Source organism: Plodia interpunctella, chromosome 15, assembly GCF_027563975.2.
Source record: "Plodia interpunctella isolate USDA-ARS_2022_Savannah chromosome 15, ilPloInte3.2, whole genome shotgun sequence".
Lineage (NCBI taxonomy): Eukaryota > Metazoa > Arthropoda > Insecta > Lepidoptera > Pyralidae > Plodia > Plodia interpunctella.
The window spans coordinates 4,538,973-4,551,860 of NC_071308.1; the positions used below are offsets into that span (position 1 = coordinate 4,538,973).

The 12,888-nt window shown below is 41.3% G+C and overlaps 1 protein-coding gene across 6 annotated transcripts in view; it reads left to right on the plus strand.

Moving 5' to 3' along the window:
* Dhc64C (Dynein heavy chain 64C) overlaps positions 1-12,606 on the plus strand; it is a 50,700-nt gene extending 38,094 nt beyond the window's left edge. For all 6 annotated transcript variants that reach the window (XM_053756079.2, XM_053756077.2, XM_053756080.2 and 3 more), the window contains 22 exons: positions 171-335; positions 759-895; positions 1,713-1,873; positions 2,154-2,296; positions 2,602-2,670; positions 2,839-3,012; positions 3,698-3,918; positions 4,289-4,457; positions 4,913-5,087; positions 5,455-5,572; positions 5,829-6,042; positions 6,498-6,570; positions 6,957-7,078; positions 7,767-7,952; positions 8,173-8,301; positions 8,982-9,090; positions 9,428-9,525; positions 10,110-10,238; positions 10,487-10,684; positions 10,937-11,047; positions 11,415-11,578; positions 12,102-12,606. In XM_053756079.2, the coding sequence (XP_053612054.1) occupies positions 171-335; positions 759-895; positions 1,713-1,873; positions 2,154-2,296; positions 2,602-2,670; positions 2,839-3,012; positions 3,698-3,918; positions 4,289-4,457; positions 4,913-5,087; positions 5,455-5,572; positions 5,829-6,042; positions 6,498-6,570; positions 6,957-7,078; positions 7,767-7,952; positions 8,173-8,301; positions 8,982-9,090; positions 9,428-9,525; positions 10,110-10,238; positions 10,487-10,684; positions 10,937-11,047; positions 11,415-11,578; positions 12,102-12,270 (3,234 nt within the window). In that variant the 3' untranslated portion in view covers positions 12,271-12,606. The remainder of the gene's footprint in view (positions 1-170; positions 336-758; positions 896-1,712; positions 1,874-2,153; positions 2,297-2,601; positions 2,671-2,838; positions 3,013-3,697; positions 3,919-4,288; positions 4,458-4,912; positions 5,088-5,454; positions 5,573-5,828; positions 6,043-6,497; positions 6,571-6,956; positions 7,079-7,766; positions 7,953-8,172; positions 8,302-8,981; positions 9,091-9,427; positions 9,526-10,109; positions 10,239-10,486; positions 10,685-10,936; positions 11,048-11,414; positions 11,579-12,101) is intronic.
* Positions 12,607-12,888: the final 282 nt, after the last annotated feature.

The following is a 12,888-nucleotide window of genomic DNA, read 5'->3' on the forward strand; positions in this document are numbered from 1 at the left end:
TAGCTTGTGTTCCGGTCGTAGTCACTAAATGTAAACTTAAATAAATGTAAACTAAATGTTGACTGAAAGCGCACAAGTAAGACCAATATTCGGAGGCCCACCGGTGCATTTACTTCTTAGGTCTTAGGAGTAGAATGGAAATAAACTTAAAACTTTAACTGTTTCTTTAGCGCTTCAACCGCTACCCGCTGATCATAGACCCGTCGGGCCAGGCCACGGAGTTCATCATGCGCGAGTTCAAGGAGCGCAAGATCACCAAGACCTCCTTCCTGGACGACTCCTTCAGGAAGAACTTGGAGTCGGCGCTGCGGTTCGGCAACCCGTTGCTAGTCCAGGTCAGTATCGTTGATTTTATATAATTTTATAGAATTCATTTGCATAGAATTAAATCACAGCGAAACAGTTTCAAATTGACATAATATTCAATTACGTATCAAGTAAAGTAGCTGCAACTCCTACGTATATATAGAAACAAAAATTTATTTCAAAAACAACATTGAAATTATCTTATATAGTACATTCTATATTGATGTCGCTGCAACACAAAGTCAGACCTCACCACATCGTAAAAGAGTTAATATTAACTTCAAACTTATTTACTCAATATACCATTTCGTATATATAAGTATTTTCTAATGTCTTGCACAATGTAAATGTACCTTGATTCTGTAGTCAATGTCATGGTTTTGTGAAACTTTTGTAAATTTCATTAATGTCCCGCGGTAGTGAAAATAAATAAAATTACAATATGTGTCTAGGACGTGGAGAACTACGACCCGATCCTGAACCCGGTGCTGAACCGCGAGCTGCGGCGCACGGGCGGCCGCGTGCTCATCACGCTCGGCGACCAGGACATCGACCTCAGCCCCTCCTTTGTCATCTTCCTCAGCACCAGGTCCGATACAACTTATATTGTACATGCGAAACTCTTCTGTCTGTCACGCTTTCACCCAACGTCCAACATACGCTACCGCGAAGCTTCCTCAGCTTACAGCGACAACCAGTAAATAAAATAATAATAAAATCTTTATTTCGACCACTTAACTTTCTTATTCATAACACAGTGATAAATACAGACAGTGTACTTATTTGTTTGAGTCCTAACATGTAAACGGTCATCACGGTAGTTATTGTTGAATTTTGTTGAAATAAAATATTAGTTCAAATCTACATTCTAAAGTAAACCACGAAAATCATTCCAAGTCTTAATTATATTGCTGTAAAATCACAAAGCGGTGGTGGTGTAATGGTTAAAAACCTGTGGATCGAAAGGTCCCAGGTTCGAATCCTAATCGTGTCATGAGTTTGTATACCAATCTGACTTATGTATAGTAGTTTTCATCGTCCACCACTTACTTCCGGTGAAGGAAAACATCGTGAGGAAACCTGCACACTGGTTGATTATTAACTTGTGTGTGAAATGGAGAAGGCAATGACAAACCACTCCATTAATAATGCCAAGAAAGTTGTTATGTGTGTTCATTACACGACCCTCAGCCATGAGGAATACGACTATGAAGAAAATCACAAAAAGTCATGGTAAGACTGTTTACGTAAGACTTGTAAGAAAAAAAAACTAATTTTACAACTAGACGTGATTTTCGAATTTAGCAACGTCTCTGTGGATGACGTAAAAGATATAGAATATTGTATCTATATATTGTATTTTTATAATTTTGACCATATTTTGAGTAAGAACATACCATCCCCAGGGACCCGACAGTGGAGTTCCCCCCAGACATGTGTTCGCGCGTGACATTCGTCAACTTCACCGTTACGCGGTCGTCGCTGCAGTCGCAGTGTCTGCATCGCGTGCTCAAAGCGGAGAGGCCCGACATCGACACCAAACGCTCAGATTTGCTCAAGCTGCAAGGTGAGATAACCATCTTATCTTGCATCTACCCTTACTTGCAAAGACGCCGAGCTGGCCAAAAAAGTTTTCCATATACAAGTTGCAAGCCAAATGTGTTAGGCAAATAATAATGCTGTGTAAAAGTTGTAGAGCCGCAAATTGGAACCGAACACACAATAAGGGACAAAAGATTTTAACACTCTATCTCTATTCTTCCCGTGTATTTCTAATATATCTTTCGTATCTTTTGAAATATATTTCTACATTGTGATTTAAAATTGTGCAATACTAAATATTCCAGGTGAATTCCACCTGCGCCTGCGTCAGCTGGAGAAGTCTCTGCTGCAAGCGCTCAACGACGCGAAGGGCAAGATCCTGGACGACGACTCCGTGATCGCCACGCTGGAGACCCTCAAGAAAGAGGCTGACGATATTGGACAAAAGGTAATCACGTTTAATCTCTTAATGCTGCAATAACTGTGATCATTACGATCAGCCATTTTTATCTCCACACTGCCTGGCCAGTGACCTTTCTTTAGATAAGGAGTATGAGCCGTGATCCACCACCCAATTACAGCCGGTACCAATGACTTAAAGTGCCTATACCTCGAGAAATAAATAAATTATACATTTTTGAAATAAAATTAAATAATACATTTCTGTATCTGTGATGTAATTCATGTACTATATACCTCTATATATTTATTTTTGTGTCCCATGTGAACTTTAAAAATTTTGAATTGTTTTAGGTTGAAGAAACTGACAAAGTTATAGCGGAGATTGAAACCGTCAGCCAGCAATACTTGCCGCTGTCACAAGTAAGTATAAAGAATTAAAAACATGCGACATATTGGGAAAATCTGGATTTCCCCCCTGCGCCTGATTAACAATAATTCTCTTTAAAAAAATGATTATTCATCTTTTTTATATTGGAATGTATAAAACTGCTACATCTTTTATATCATTAATTTACAATAAAAATGCAGGCCTGCAGCAGTATCTACTTCACGATGGAATCGTTGAACCAAGTGCACTTCCTGTACCAGTACTCCCTCAAGATGTTCCTGGACATATTCAGCTCGGTGCTGGTGTGCCCGCTGCTGAACGGCGTCACGGATTACACCGCTAGGTTGAAGACTATCACTGAAGAGTTGTTTACGGTAAGATTATAGTACATAGTTGATTTTGTCATCTAATACAGCTGAACATATGAACTCCATATATTTATTTTTGCATAGAATAGATGGAACATATTGGAAAAATCTTTTGTCTGAAGTCTTGCGACAGTCTTCGCGGTTTAGATAAAATAACTATACTTATTTTTTTACGTTTCTATCAATAGAAGCGTAAAAAATAAGTATAGTTAATGCCAGCATTTTATCATATATTCAAATATATGATAAAATGCTGGCATTAACGCTATTATTTCTGTTTGTACCTACCCTTTGACGAACACTAAGCATATGTCAACAGAAATTATACAAAAAAAAATTAATACACGTCTAATTATCCAGCAAATTCTTTAACCCTTCGACACTTGTACCGGAGCTGGTGACAGAGGCACTCTTATTTATTACTCTTGAATAAACCTGTCACCGGCGCCGGCGGCCATATTTTTGCGCCTGTCGAAGACAAGACACTTCCAATCCTACTAATATTGTAAATGCGAACGTTTGTGAGGATGTATGTTTGTTACCCCCAAAATCTACTGGACCGATTGTTATGAAATTTGGTACACGGGTAGAACATAACCTGGAATAACACATTGGGTACTTTTTATCGCGAAATTCCCACGGGAGAGAAGCCCCGGGGCGCAGCTAGTAAATAATAAAACAATATCGTCAGGCGGTGTACGAGCGCGTGGCCCGCGGCATGCTGCACACGGACCGGCTGACGTTCGCGCTGCTGCTGTGCCGCATCCAGCTGAAGGGCGTGGGCGCGGAGGACAACCTCGACCGCTCGTTCGCGGTGTTCCTCGCCGGCAAGGACGGCTACGTGGCCGCCGCGCAGCCCGCCGACCAGCTCACGCCGCACCAACACGACGCCGCCGCCAGGCTGGCCACTAGGTATACTCACTCATTTTTAAATATGGTAAAAACTCTTAGATTGAGGCGTTCTACTGCAGGAACCAAATGAATAGGTCGGTCGACTGTATAGACTATATATAGGATAGATGCTTGCATATAAAATAAAATGTATAAATACATTTATATACGATATCAAATGTCACAGTTTTATTTATAATAACATTATACAAAGTATAATTGAAACTCTTTTTGTCTTCAAAATTTGTAACGTCACTTCGTCCCCCACAGTCACACAAGCCGAATATAATTTTGTTTTCGAGACAAGCAAAAAAGTATTTGATTTGACTCGACGGCTACTACCCTATCGATGTTATCATTGTGTGGTTAATATAATAGTATGTCGTTGCAGAGTGCCGGCGTTCCGACGGCTGCTGCAGAAAGCCACGGAGCTGCCGGAGCTGGCGGCGTGGCTGGCGCAGGCGGCGCCGGAGCAGTGCGTGCCCACGCTGTGGGACTGCGACGCCGCCGCGCCGCCGCAGCCGCCCACCGCTGCCATGTACCGCTTGCTGCTCATACAGGTGCCGCTGCTCCACTCTCTGCTCGTACACTACCGACCTCCGAAACGATCACTCATATGTACTTTCCCATTTGGTCTGATCCTCAAACTGTACTTTTTTTTTCCTATACGTTTTCCTCCTATACTTTTGTTTCGGTCCACTTTCCTCATCAGTCTACAAGCACGTAAACAGTTGCTATAGCAACGATGATCGTTATGATAACCGTTTTTACTTAGATTTCTTAACGATTTACTGGACTGAGCACTTCAGAAAAAATGCTAAATTGACTAAAATATATAATCGTTTTCAACCTATGTATCATCTTCATACCGGTAGAGTGTAAAATAAGTACATAAATTAAAAATAATAAAAGGAAAGATATAGATAGAGATATTATTAATTAAAATCAACCAGCGATAGACTAATTAAACGCCCACAAGTTTCTATAGTATTTCTACAACAATATATCCTGACAGGCGTTCCGTCCTGACCGCGTGATCGCCGCCGCCACGCAGCTGGTGTCGGCCGTGCTGGGCCCCACCTTCATGTCCAAAGCCGAGACGGAGTTGGACCTCACCTCCATCACGGAACACCAACTAAATGCCACCACACCGGCGCTGCTGTGCTCCGTGCCTGGATACGACGCCAGCGGTGAGTCGCTATGTTTCCCTGCCGATTTTTATTTATTTTCTAGGTCTTGCTCGCGGCTTCACTCGCGTAAATTTCCCAAGGGAACAGTTATTTTTCCGGGATGAAAAGTACCCTATGTCCTTCTCCATACTTCAAACTACATGGATCCAAAAAGAAGATCGGTTGAGTAGATAGTGCTTGAAGTGATAACAAACAAACTACTACTTTCGAATTGATAATACTAGTTAGGATTACAAATTTTATTGTTAAAACTACCCACAAGACTTCGTGTGTTGCAATTCTTAATCGTAGCCCACCACGTAAAGGATACAAAGTCTATGATTTAGAGCTAAAAATATAATGCACTAATAGTAAAAATGTTCTGTAGGTCGAGTGGACGACATGGCTACAGACCTGAACAAGCCGCTGTCGAGCATCGCCATCGGATCCGCCGAAGGATTCAACCAGGCCGAGCGAGCCATCAACTCTGCTTGCAAATCTGGACGGTTGGTTCATCACATTACTTTCGATTCTAATTATTCAAATAAATTTCGCTGTTAAAAACATTACTATATGACTTAAAATCGAGAAAAGCTGAGCTATTTTAAAGCAACGCAGATACGCTGTGTTCCCGAACTTAAAATTTGTCTGCGTTCCCGAATTTTATTCTTGTGTTAAGAAATTGAATTTTTTAATTCGTATTTTGGGAGTTAAATGGAAGAGTAGGTCAGATATTCTAATGTGACTTGTGTGAATTTCCAGCTGGGTGATGCTGAAGAACGTGCACCTAGCGCCCGTGTGGCTGGTGCAGCTGGAGAAGAAGCTGCACTCGCTGCAGCCGCACCCCAACTTCCGCCTCTTCCTCACCACGGAGATCAGCCCCAAGCTGCCGGTGAACCTTCTCCGCGCGGGCCGCGTGTTAGTGTTCGAGCCTCCTCCCGGCATCCGCGCCAATCTGCTGCGGACCTTCGCTACAGTCAGTCTCTCTCTCTTTCTTTCTCTCCCTCCTTGTCGTATCGTATCCTCACGTATTAAATTATCAGCCCAAAGCCTCATTGTGGGTTTCGAGCAAAATATAATCCTTTCGAATATTCCGCTGTAATGTTACGATCATCCGTCTACCTGACGTCAATTCTCTTTGGCGGTGCTCACTGCATATATAACACCAAATGAAGTATTCAACACAATGTACATTGGTATTTTAAACAAACTCAAAGCAGGATAAGCGTTTCTGCGATTACTTATATTTTATTTTTAATTACTACTATTTTGAGTTCTACACTTCTTGTGCCAAATGTACACTATTAGCCATGATTGTGGCGAGTCAGCATAGTTTACTTAGTTTGTGACCTTTGTATCAACACAAGGAAAATCATGTCTGTCAGTGTAGTTCTGTCATGAATGTGAGGAAATCCAAATGATTATCCTCAGGTGCCGGCGGCGCGCATGATGAAGCCTCCGTCTGAGCGCGCCAGGCTGTACTTCCTGCTCGCTTGGTTCCACGGTAAAATCCTTTGTTATCTTTAAATAGGATAGAAGTTATATGTCCATTGACGTAATAATTTAATACCACTTTCATTAATCAATTTTATTTACTGTATGATTCATTATTTTTAGTTCATATTTGGAACATATTCAAAATGTAAATAAGACGCACTTCTTCTTCACAGTCACTTTTTCACGTCAAATTTTAAATAGTCATTTCGCAAAAGCTACAAACCACTGACATTTCAAGTAGTAATACCGAAAAAAAAACTCTTTTAAACAGTGTTGGTGCCATCATGCCAAAAGGGCTTACCATTATTACTTACATAGTTTTTATTCCGAAAAATTTGACTATATAATCGTTCTGTCAATTATTAAATGTCAACTAATAAAGTATATACCCAGGTATCGTCCAGGAGCGGCTGCGCTACGTGCCGCTGGGCTGGGCCAAGTACTACGAGTTCAACGAGTCGGACCTGCGCGTCGCCTGCGACACGTTGGACACTTGGATCGATGCCACCGCTATGGTAAGGTTACCACTCATTGTTGTTCCAGTTACTTGATTCGTACAGTTTATCGAACACCTCAGCACGGGGTGTAAAAAAACGAATAATTGTATTCCTACTTATATAACTACATCACTTATCATATCTATTTATATATATAAAAACTAAGTTTACTGTCGACTTCCAAATCGCAGATACAGAAGAAGCGGCGCAACAAACTTCATCGCAGCCTTTACTTCTAAGACGTCAATTAACAAGTTGTTTCTGAGAGTGGGGGGCGGGGGCGAGTATGTGACCTCTCTCTCTCATCTGAGCGTTTTCCCGATTGCATCCGTGTGATGTTCCACCATAATTCATTTTGAAATTAGTATAGAACTTCAAGAGCTAGTGGACACTGGTGTCAGTTTAGGAACTGGCGGCCGTGGAATCAATGTCAAGGCCACCGGAAAACTATGAATTTATCAAGCTGTGGTTATAACATCATCATAGCAATTTTTAATATCCCAACTGTTGGGACACAGGCCTTCCTTCGAAGCAAACACAAAAAGGAAACCCCTTATTGCTATTTCTTTTTCAAAAGTTGTGTGATGGGGGCTGAGGCAGACGAGAGGAGTAAGTCGTTCCGCCATAGCTCCGCGCCCCTACATATATTGTAATCCAGTTGCAACGAAATAAGCACTTGACAGTTTACTATATTTGTTCTATCCAGGGCCGCACCAACCTGCCTCCGGAGAAAGTCCCGTGGGAGGCGCTGGTGACGCTGCTGTCGCAGTGCATCTACGGAGGGAAGATCGACAACTTGTTCGACCAGCGGCTGCTGCACTCGTTCCTCTGCAAGCTGTTCACGCCCCGGTCCTTCGAGGCGGACTTCGCGCTTGTGGCTAATGTGGACGGGGTGAGTGTTGTGCTATTTTGGCAGTCATTACCTCTATGTTAAATATTTTAAATTTTGTATACTTGTAAATGATGTTAAAATGTATTGTATAGAAAGAGCTTTTATAGTCTGCTCCGTTATTATGCATTCGATATATTTTGAGGACTTGTGATCGGTCTATAGGTTTATTAAATGTCCATCTTCATTTGGTGTTAATTAATCAATGAAATTTGAACCATAGGCGACAGGCAACCAGCGGCACATCACGATGCCGGACGGCAACCGCCGGGACCACTTCCTGAAGTGGATCGAGGAGCTCTCCGACCGGCAGACGCCGTCCTGGCTGGGACTGCCCAACAATGCTGAGAAGGTATTTATTTATTTTACATCTCTCATGTTCGGTAAGTAGGTCCTTATTACCACCAAATGGTAAGCACCACCAGCTTGTAAGTGACCAATTAGCGCTCTAGGGTAATAATTATGTAGCTAGAAAAGTCAATTGCACCCTCTAACTATAGGCGCCCTCGCTGCGCTCGTGCGTCTAAATATCTCGTGAATAAGCAAAACGTCGCATATCTTGTAAAAACCATACAATAAATTACATACCTGTTACATATCTTACATTGTATACATACCTGCGATTCTTTTAAGCTATGTAATTATCACAATCAAATTAATCCCTTAACGCAATAACTAAATTAGCATAAAAATTGTACAAGTGTACGCGAAATAATGGCGATGTGTTGTAGGGTGTAATGTGTGAAACGAAACCTTAACACATGCCAAAGAAAGATAGGAGACTATCTGATATCGGCTTATGTCGACGACTGGTTGCATGTGGTTGTAATATGTATGTGTGCGTGAATTGCACACATTTTAATTATTAGAATACCGAATATTATGAGCGAGTTCCCAGGCGAAGTTTTACCATAAGCTATACCTCTAGCTGTTATAGAAGGCAATCATTATGTGCATAAATTGTTGGAGATTAACCATAAGCTCCAGAAACTTTTATCCACGGGCCTACGACTTTACCAAATGTTTCTCCAGGTGCTGCTGACAACCCAAGGTAGCGACCTCGTGTCGAAGTTGCTGAAGATGCAGCAGCTGGAGGATGAAGAGGAACTCGCGTACAACGCCGCCTCCCAGGACGATCCAAGTAGATATTAATTTACACTGCATTCTTACACAACTACACTTTCTTTTGTTATGGTCCATCCCCGTCATGCCTATGATACTCCCAAACTCACTTATCCAGTAATTTTCGTCACTTCATCCATTGTCATTTTTATTCGACAATCGACACAAACTGTTAGTTTTCTGAGTGTCTATTATGAACTCTGAATTTAATCTGCGTATTGAAATTAAACGAACGTGTCATATTGGATTCTTAATATTCTTCTTTTGTACGTAATACTAACCAGTAATACGTACAAAAGTCACATCGTCGTATTTCACTTTCAAAAGTGAGATTAATCGAGATTTTTCTTTATCAGTGGCCATTGTAGTTGAAGGCGACGGCAGACCAGCGTGGATGAAGACTTTGCACCAAACCGCCTCCAACTGGCTGGAACTGCTGCCCAAAGAACTGCCGGTAACTAACACTTGCATCATTAGTAGAAACATTATTATTTAGGACAGTGTGGAATTTTCTTTCACTTGTTGCGAATCAAACTTATTATTACAATTGAATTGGTTTATGTGCCTTTCATAACTTAGTTTTGTTTTTTATTCGCGAGGATATTTTGTTGGTAAGTTGCTATTTTTATAGTAGTAATGCTACATATTTCTCCCCGTCACCATTGTTATTTAACACTAGGGACTTTCCTGACATTGAGAGGATCGATGACGAAAAATGGTCATGACCCTCAAACGTTTGTGACAATATTTCTGCACTAAAAGTGGGCTTAAATTGATAATCTGGTACCAAAACGTTAACGTCTGGTAACCCTAGTCTCGGCACATTAATCCAACAATCATTTTAGATATAGATAAACCATTTATTCATAAATACCCCTCTACAATAGAACCATATACAGACAACAGCACCTCAAGTTACCTTGCCTAGAACTCTATGCAACGGTATTAGCGGCGAAATTGCAATAATTTGGATTGTTACATGTGCTGTTATAAAACTAGAAAAAATTACCCAAATATTTAATGCGAATGATATTACAGACGCTACGTCGTACGGTGGAGAACATCAAAGATCCTCTGTATCGGTTCTTCGAACGCGAGGTGGCGGCCGGCGCGGCGTTGCTGCAACAAGTGTTGCACGATCTCAGGAACGTCATCTCTATCTGCCAGGTAATAAGTGCCACATTGCTGTTACGAGTGACTGACGACATTCAAATTTAAGTCTCTTTTTTGTCTTATTATAATTGTTTTTTTTTTTAAACTATAGCAATTTTGACCAAGCTTGACCAAGGCCAACGTGATTTAGGTCCTAAAAGTAACTTTATTTATATTATTGTATAACTAGCACTAGCCGTAATTTACCGCGTGTACTTGCAGTCGGACTCATTGCACGAAAGTTTACCTTTGTTGTACTTCAGGGCGAGATGAAACAAACAAACGAGACGCGAGCTATGGTGGGGTCCCTGGTGCGCGGTATGCTGCCAGCAGTGTGGCGGCGGTACGCGGTCGCTCGCGGCTGCACCGTGCAGCAGTGGGTCATTGACTTCGCGCAGAGAGTGGCCCAGCTGGCGACCGTGTCTGATGCCGTGAGCCAGCGCGGCGCCAAGCGGCTGCAGGTATGTCGTATGAGATCGGGCTACTCTCCCGATATTAGATTAAAATTATTTAACAATTAAAAAAAAATTAACATTTCAGATTCTTATAGATTTCTTTTTCTGATATTGATTTATTTTTGGTTACGAATTTATTATAATGTAACTAGGTTTCAGAGTAATTTTTCAGAAATAGGTAAACACTGGTTTTTAAAGAGGAACTCTGTTAGACATCACCAGATCCAAATGTTTATTATATTTTGGATGTAATTGCAGAGTATCCCTGTGTGGCTTGGCGGGCTGCTGAACCCCGAGGCCTACATCACGGCCACGCGGCAGTGCGTCGCGCAGGCCAACTGTTGGTCACTCGAGGAGCTGCATCTGCAGGTAGACACCGTAACACTACATCGTATACTAGATGTACTATCGTGTACTAGGGAGTTATGGAACTTTTACCCTGTTAATGTCGTTGAAGCCGAATTTTCATTACGAATCTAATCAAGTTTTACAATGTTTGACTAGGTGTGTGTGGAATAAATCACAGAGTCCGACTTCGTTAATTTGTTCGCAGGTTAAGAGCCAACAAATAGGAATGAATGACGGAATGTATAAAAATTCTGACAATACAATGGTCACAGCCTAACAGGGAGATGGCATAAGGCCACGCCATTGTCAAAGCAAATTGAAAAAAAATTTCAGCAACATTAACAGCTAAGTACTACAAATCAAAACCACATGTTCATATTTATTCCAGGTAACGATCCCGGACTCCGGCACTGCGTCGGAGGTGTCGCAGCCGGAGTGGTCGTTCTCTGTGACGGGGCTGAAGCTGCAGGGCGCCACAGTCAAGGGCAACAGGTTACTTCTCACCAGCACTATCATGGTGGACCTGCCGCTCACCGTGCTCACGTGGATACGGTGAGAAATTTTTATCCTTGCGTGTAGAAACACGTGTTTTTCGGAAGGTTTCATTCTCAGCTAAATTTCAATCAGATTTATGAATATTCAAAACGTTACATGAGTTTCACGAGCGTTTTGAACGCCGCCGTGGGGGCCATTAGTGTTTATTAAATTGTACCATACACAGTAATCAATTTAATTATCCTATTTTATAAATAAGTAAAGTACTGGTACAATGTTAATTTTATAAATGTTTAATTTTAAAAAAGATTATTCTTTTTAAAAAAAAAGTGCGGCACTAATGAAACTCTAGACGCCGCGTTCAGAGTCGTGAAATTCACCCTCACATACGTTTGATTAGTGTATACTCAATACACTTGTTCCATAGACAGTCGATAATTGTGGAGACCCCCTTATTTGCTTCGTATAATATCCACAATAATAACATAGAGACAAATAAACGATGTGCAGTCGGCCAAGACGAGTCCACCCACAGTGGGGCCACAGATTGGAAGTATATTCATATAATTGTATATTCCAGCGGTCCGGAGCCGGCGACGGCGGGCCAGTCGCTGACGCTGCCGGTGTACCTGAACAGCGCGCGGTCGGAGCTGCTGTTCACAGTGCGGCTGCCGGTCGCGGCCGGCCAGGAGCCGCACGCCTTCTACGAGCGCGGCGTCGCGCTGCTCACCTCCACCGCGCTCAACTAGACCCGCTCCGAGGGGCTATCGGCTACGAGAACGCACGCTACGACACTGTCTACGAATATTTAAATATTTGCTACGAAAAGAAAATAACTACTATGAAAACGCGATCAGTGAAATTGTACTCCGAAAAATAATGCAATCTTAACACACTCCTTTGCTTCTCTTTACTATAGAAAAGTTAATAGTCGACGTTATTTAGATTAAAATATAGCTCAATGAATGAGTCCATGTATTCAATTTTTGGTATTTTAACGCGTTTATTTATTGTCATTTAATATTGTGCTAAAATCTCAATGTGCTTTTATTTATTATTTATGAAAATATAAATATTGAATAACATTATTTTGTTTTAATACTAGCATCCCTATTCTAATAGTTATCCGCTTTATCCACTAGTGGATCATAGAAAAAGCTTAGTGGATCGTAGTGTATATGTTGTATGTCAATATTTTTATACCCTCATCACCCAAAAGGGTTGATTTCTTGTATATACGTTTTGTATTAGGTTTTATTTATGCTGTGCTTATGTTATTACCTGAAATAAAATTATTTATTATTATTATTAAAAGGTATACACGCGTAATCAACAATCACAAGGGTATCTAGCTCCAAAGAAGTCAA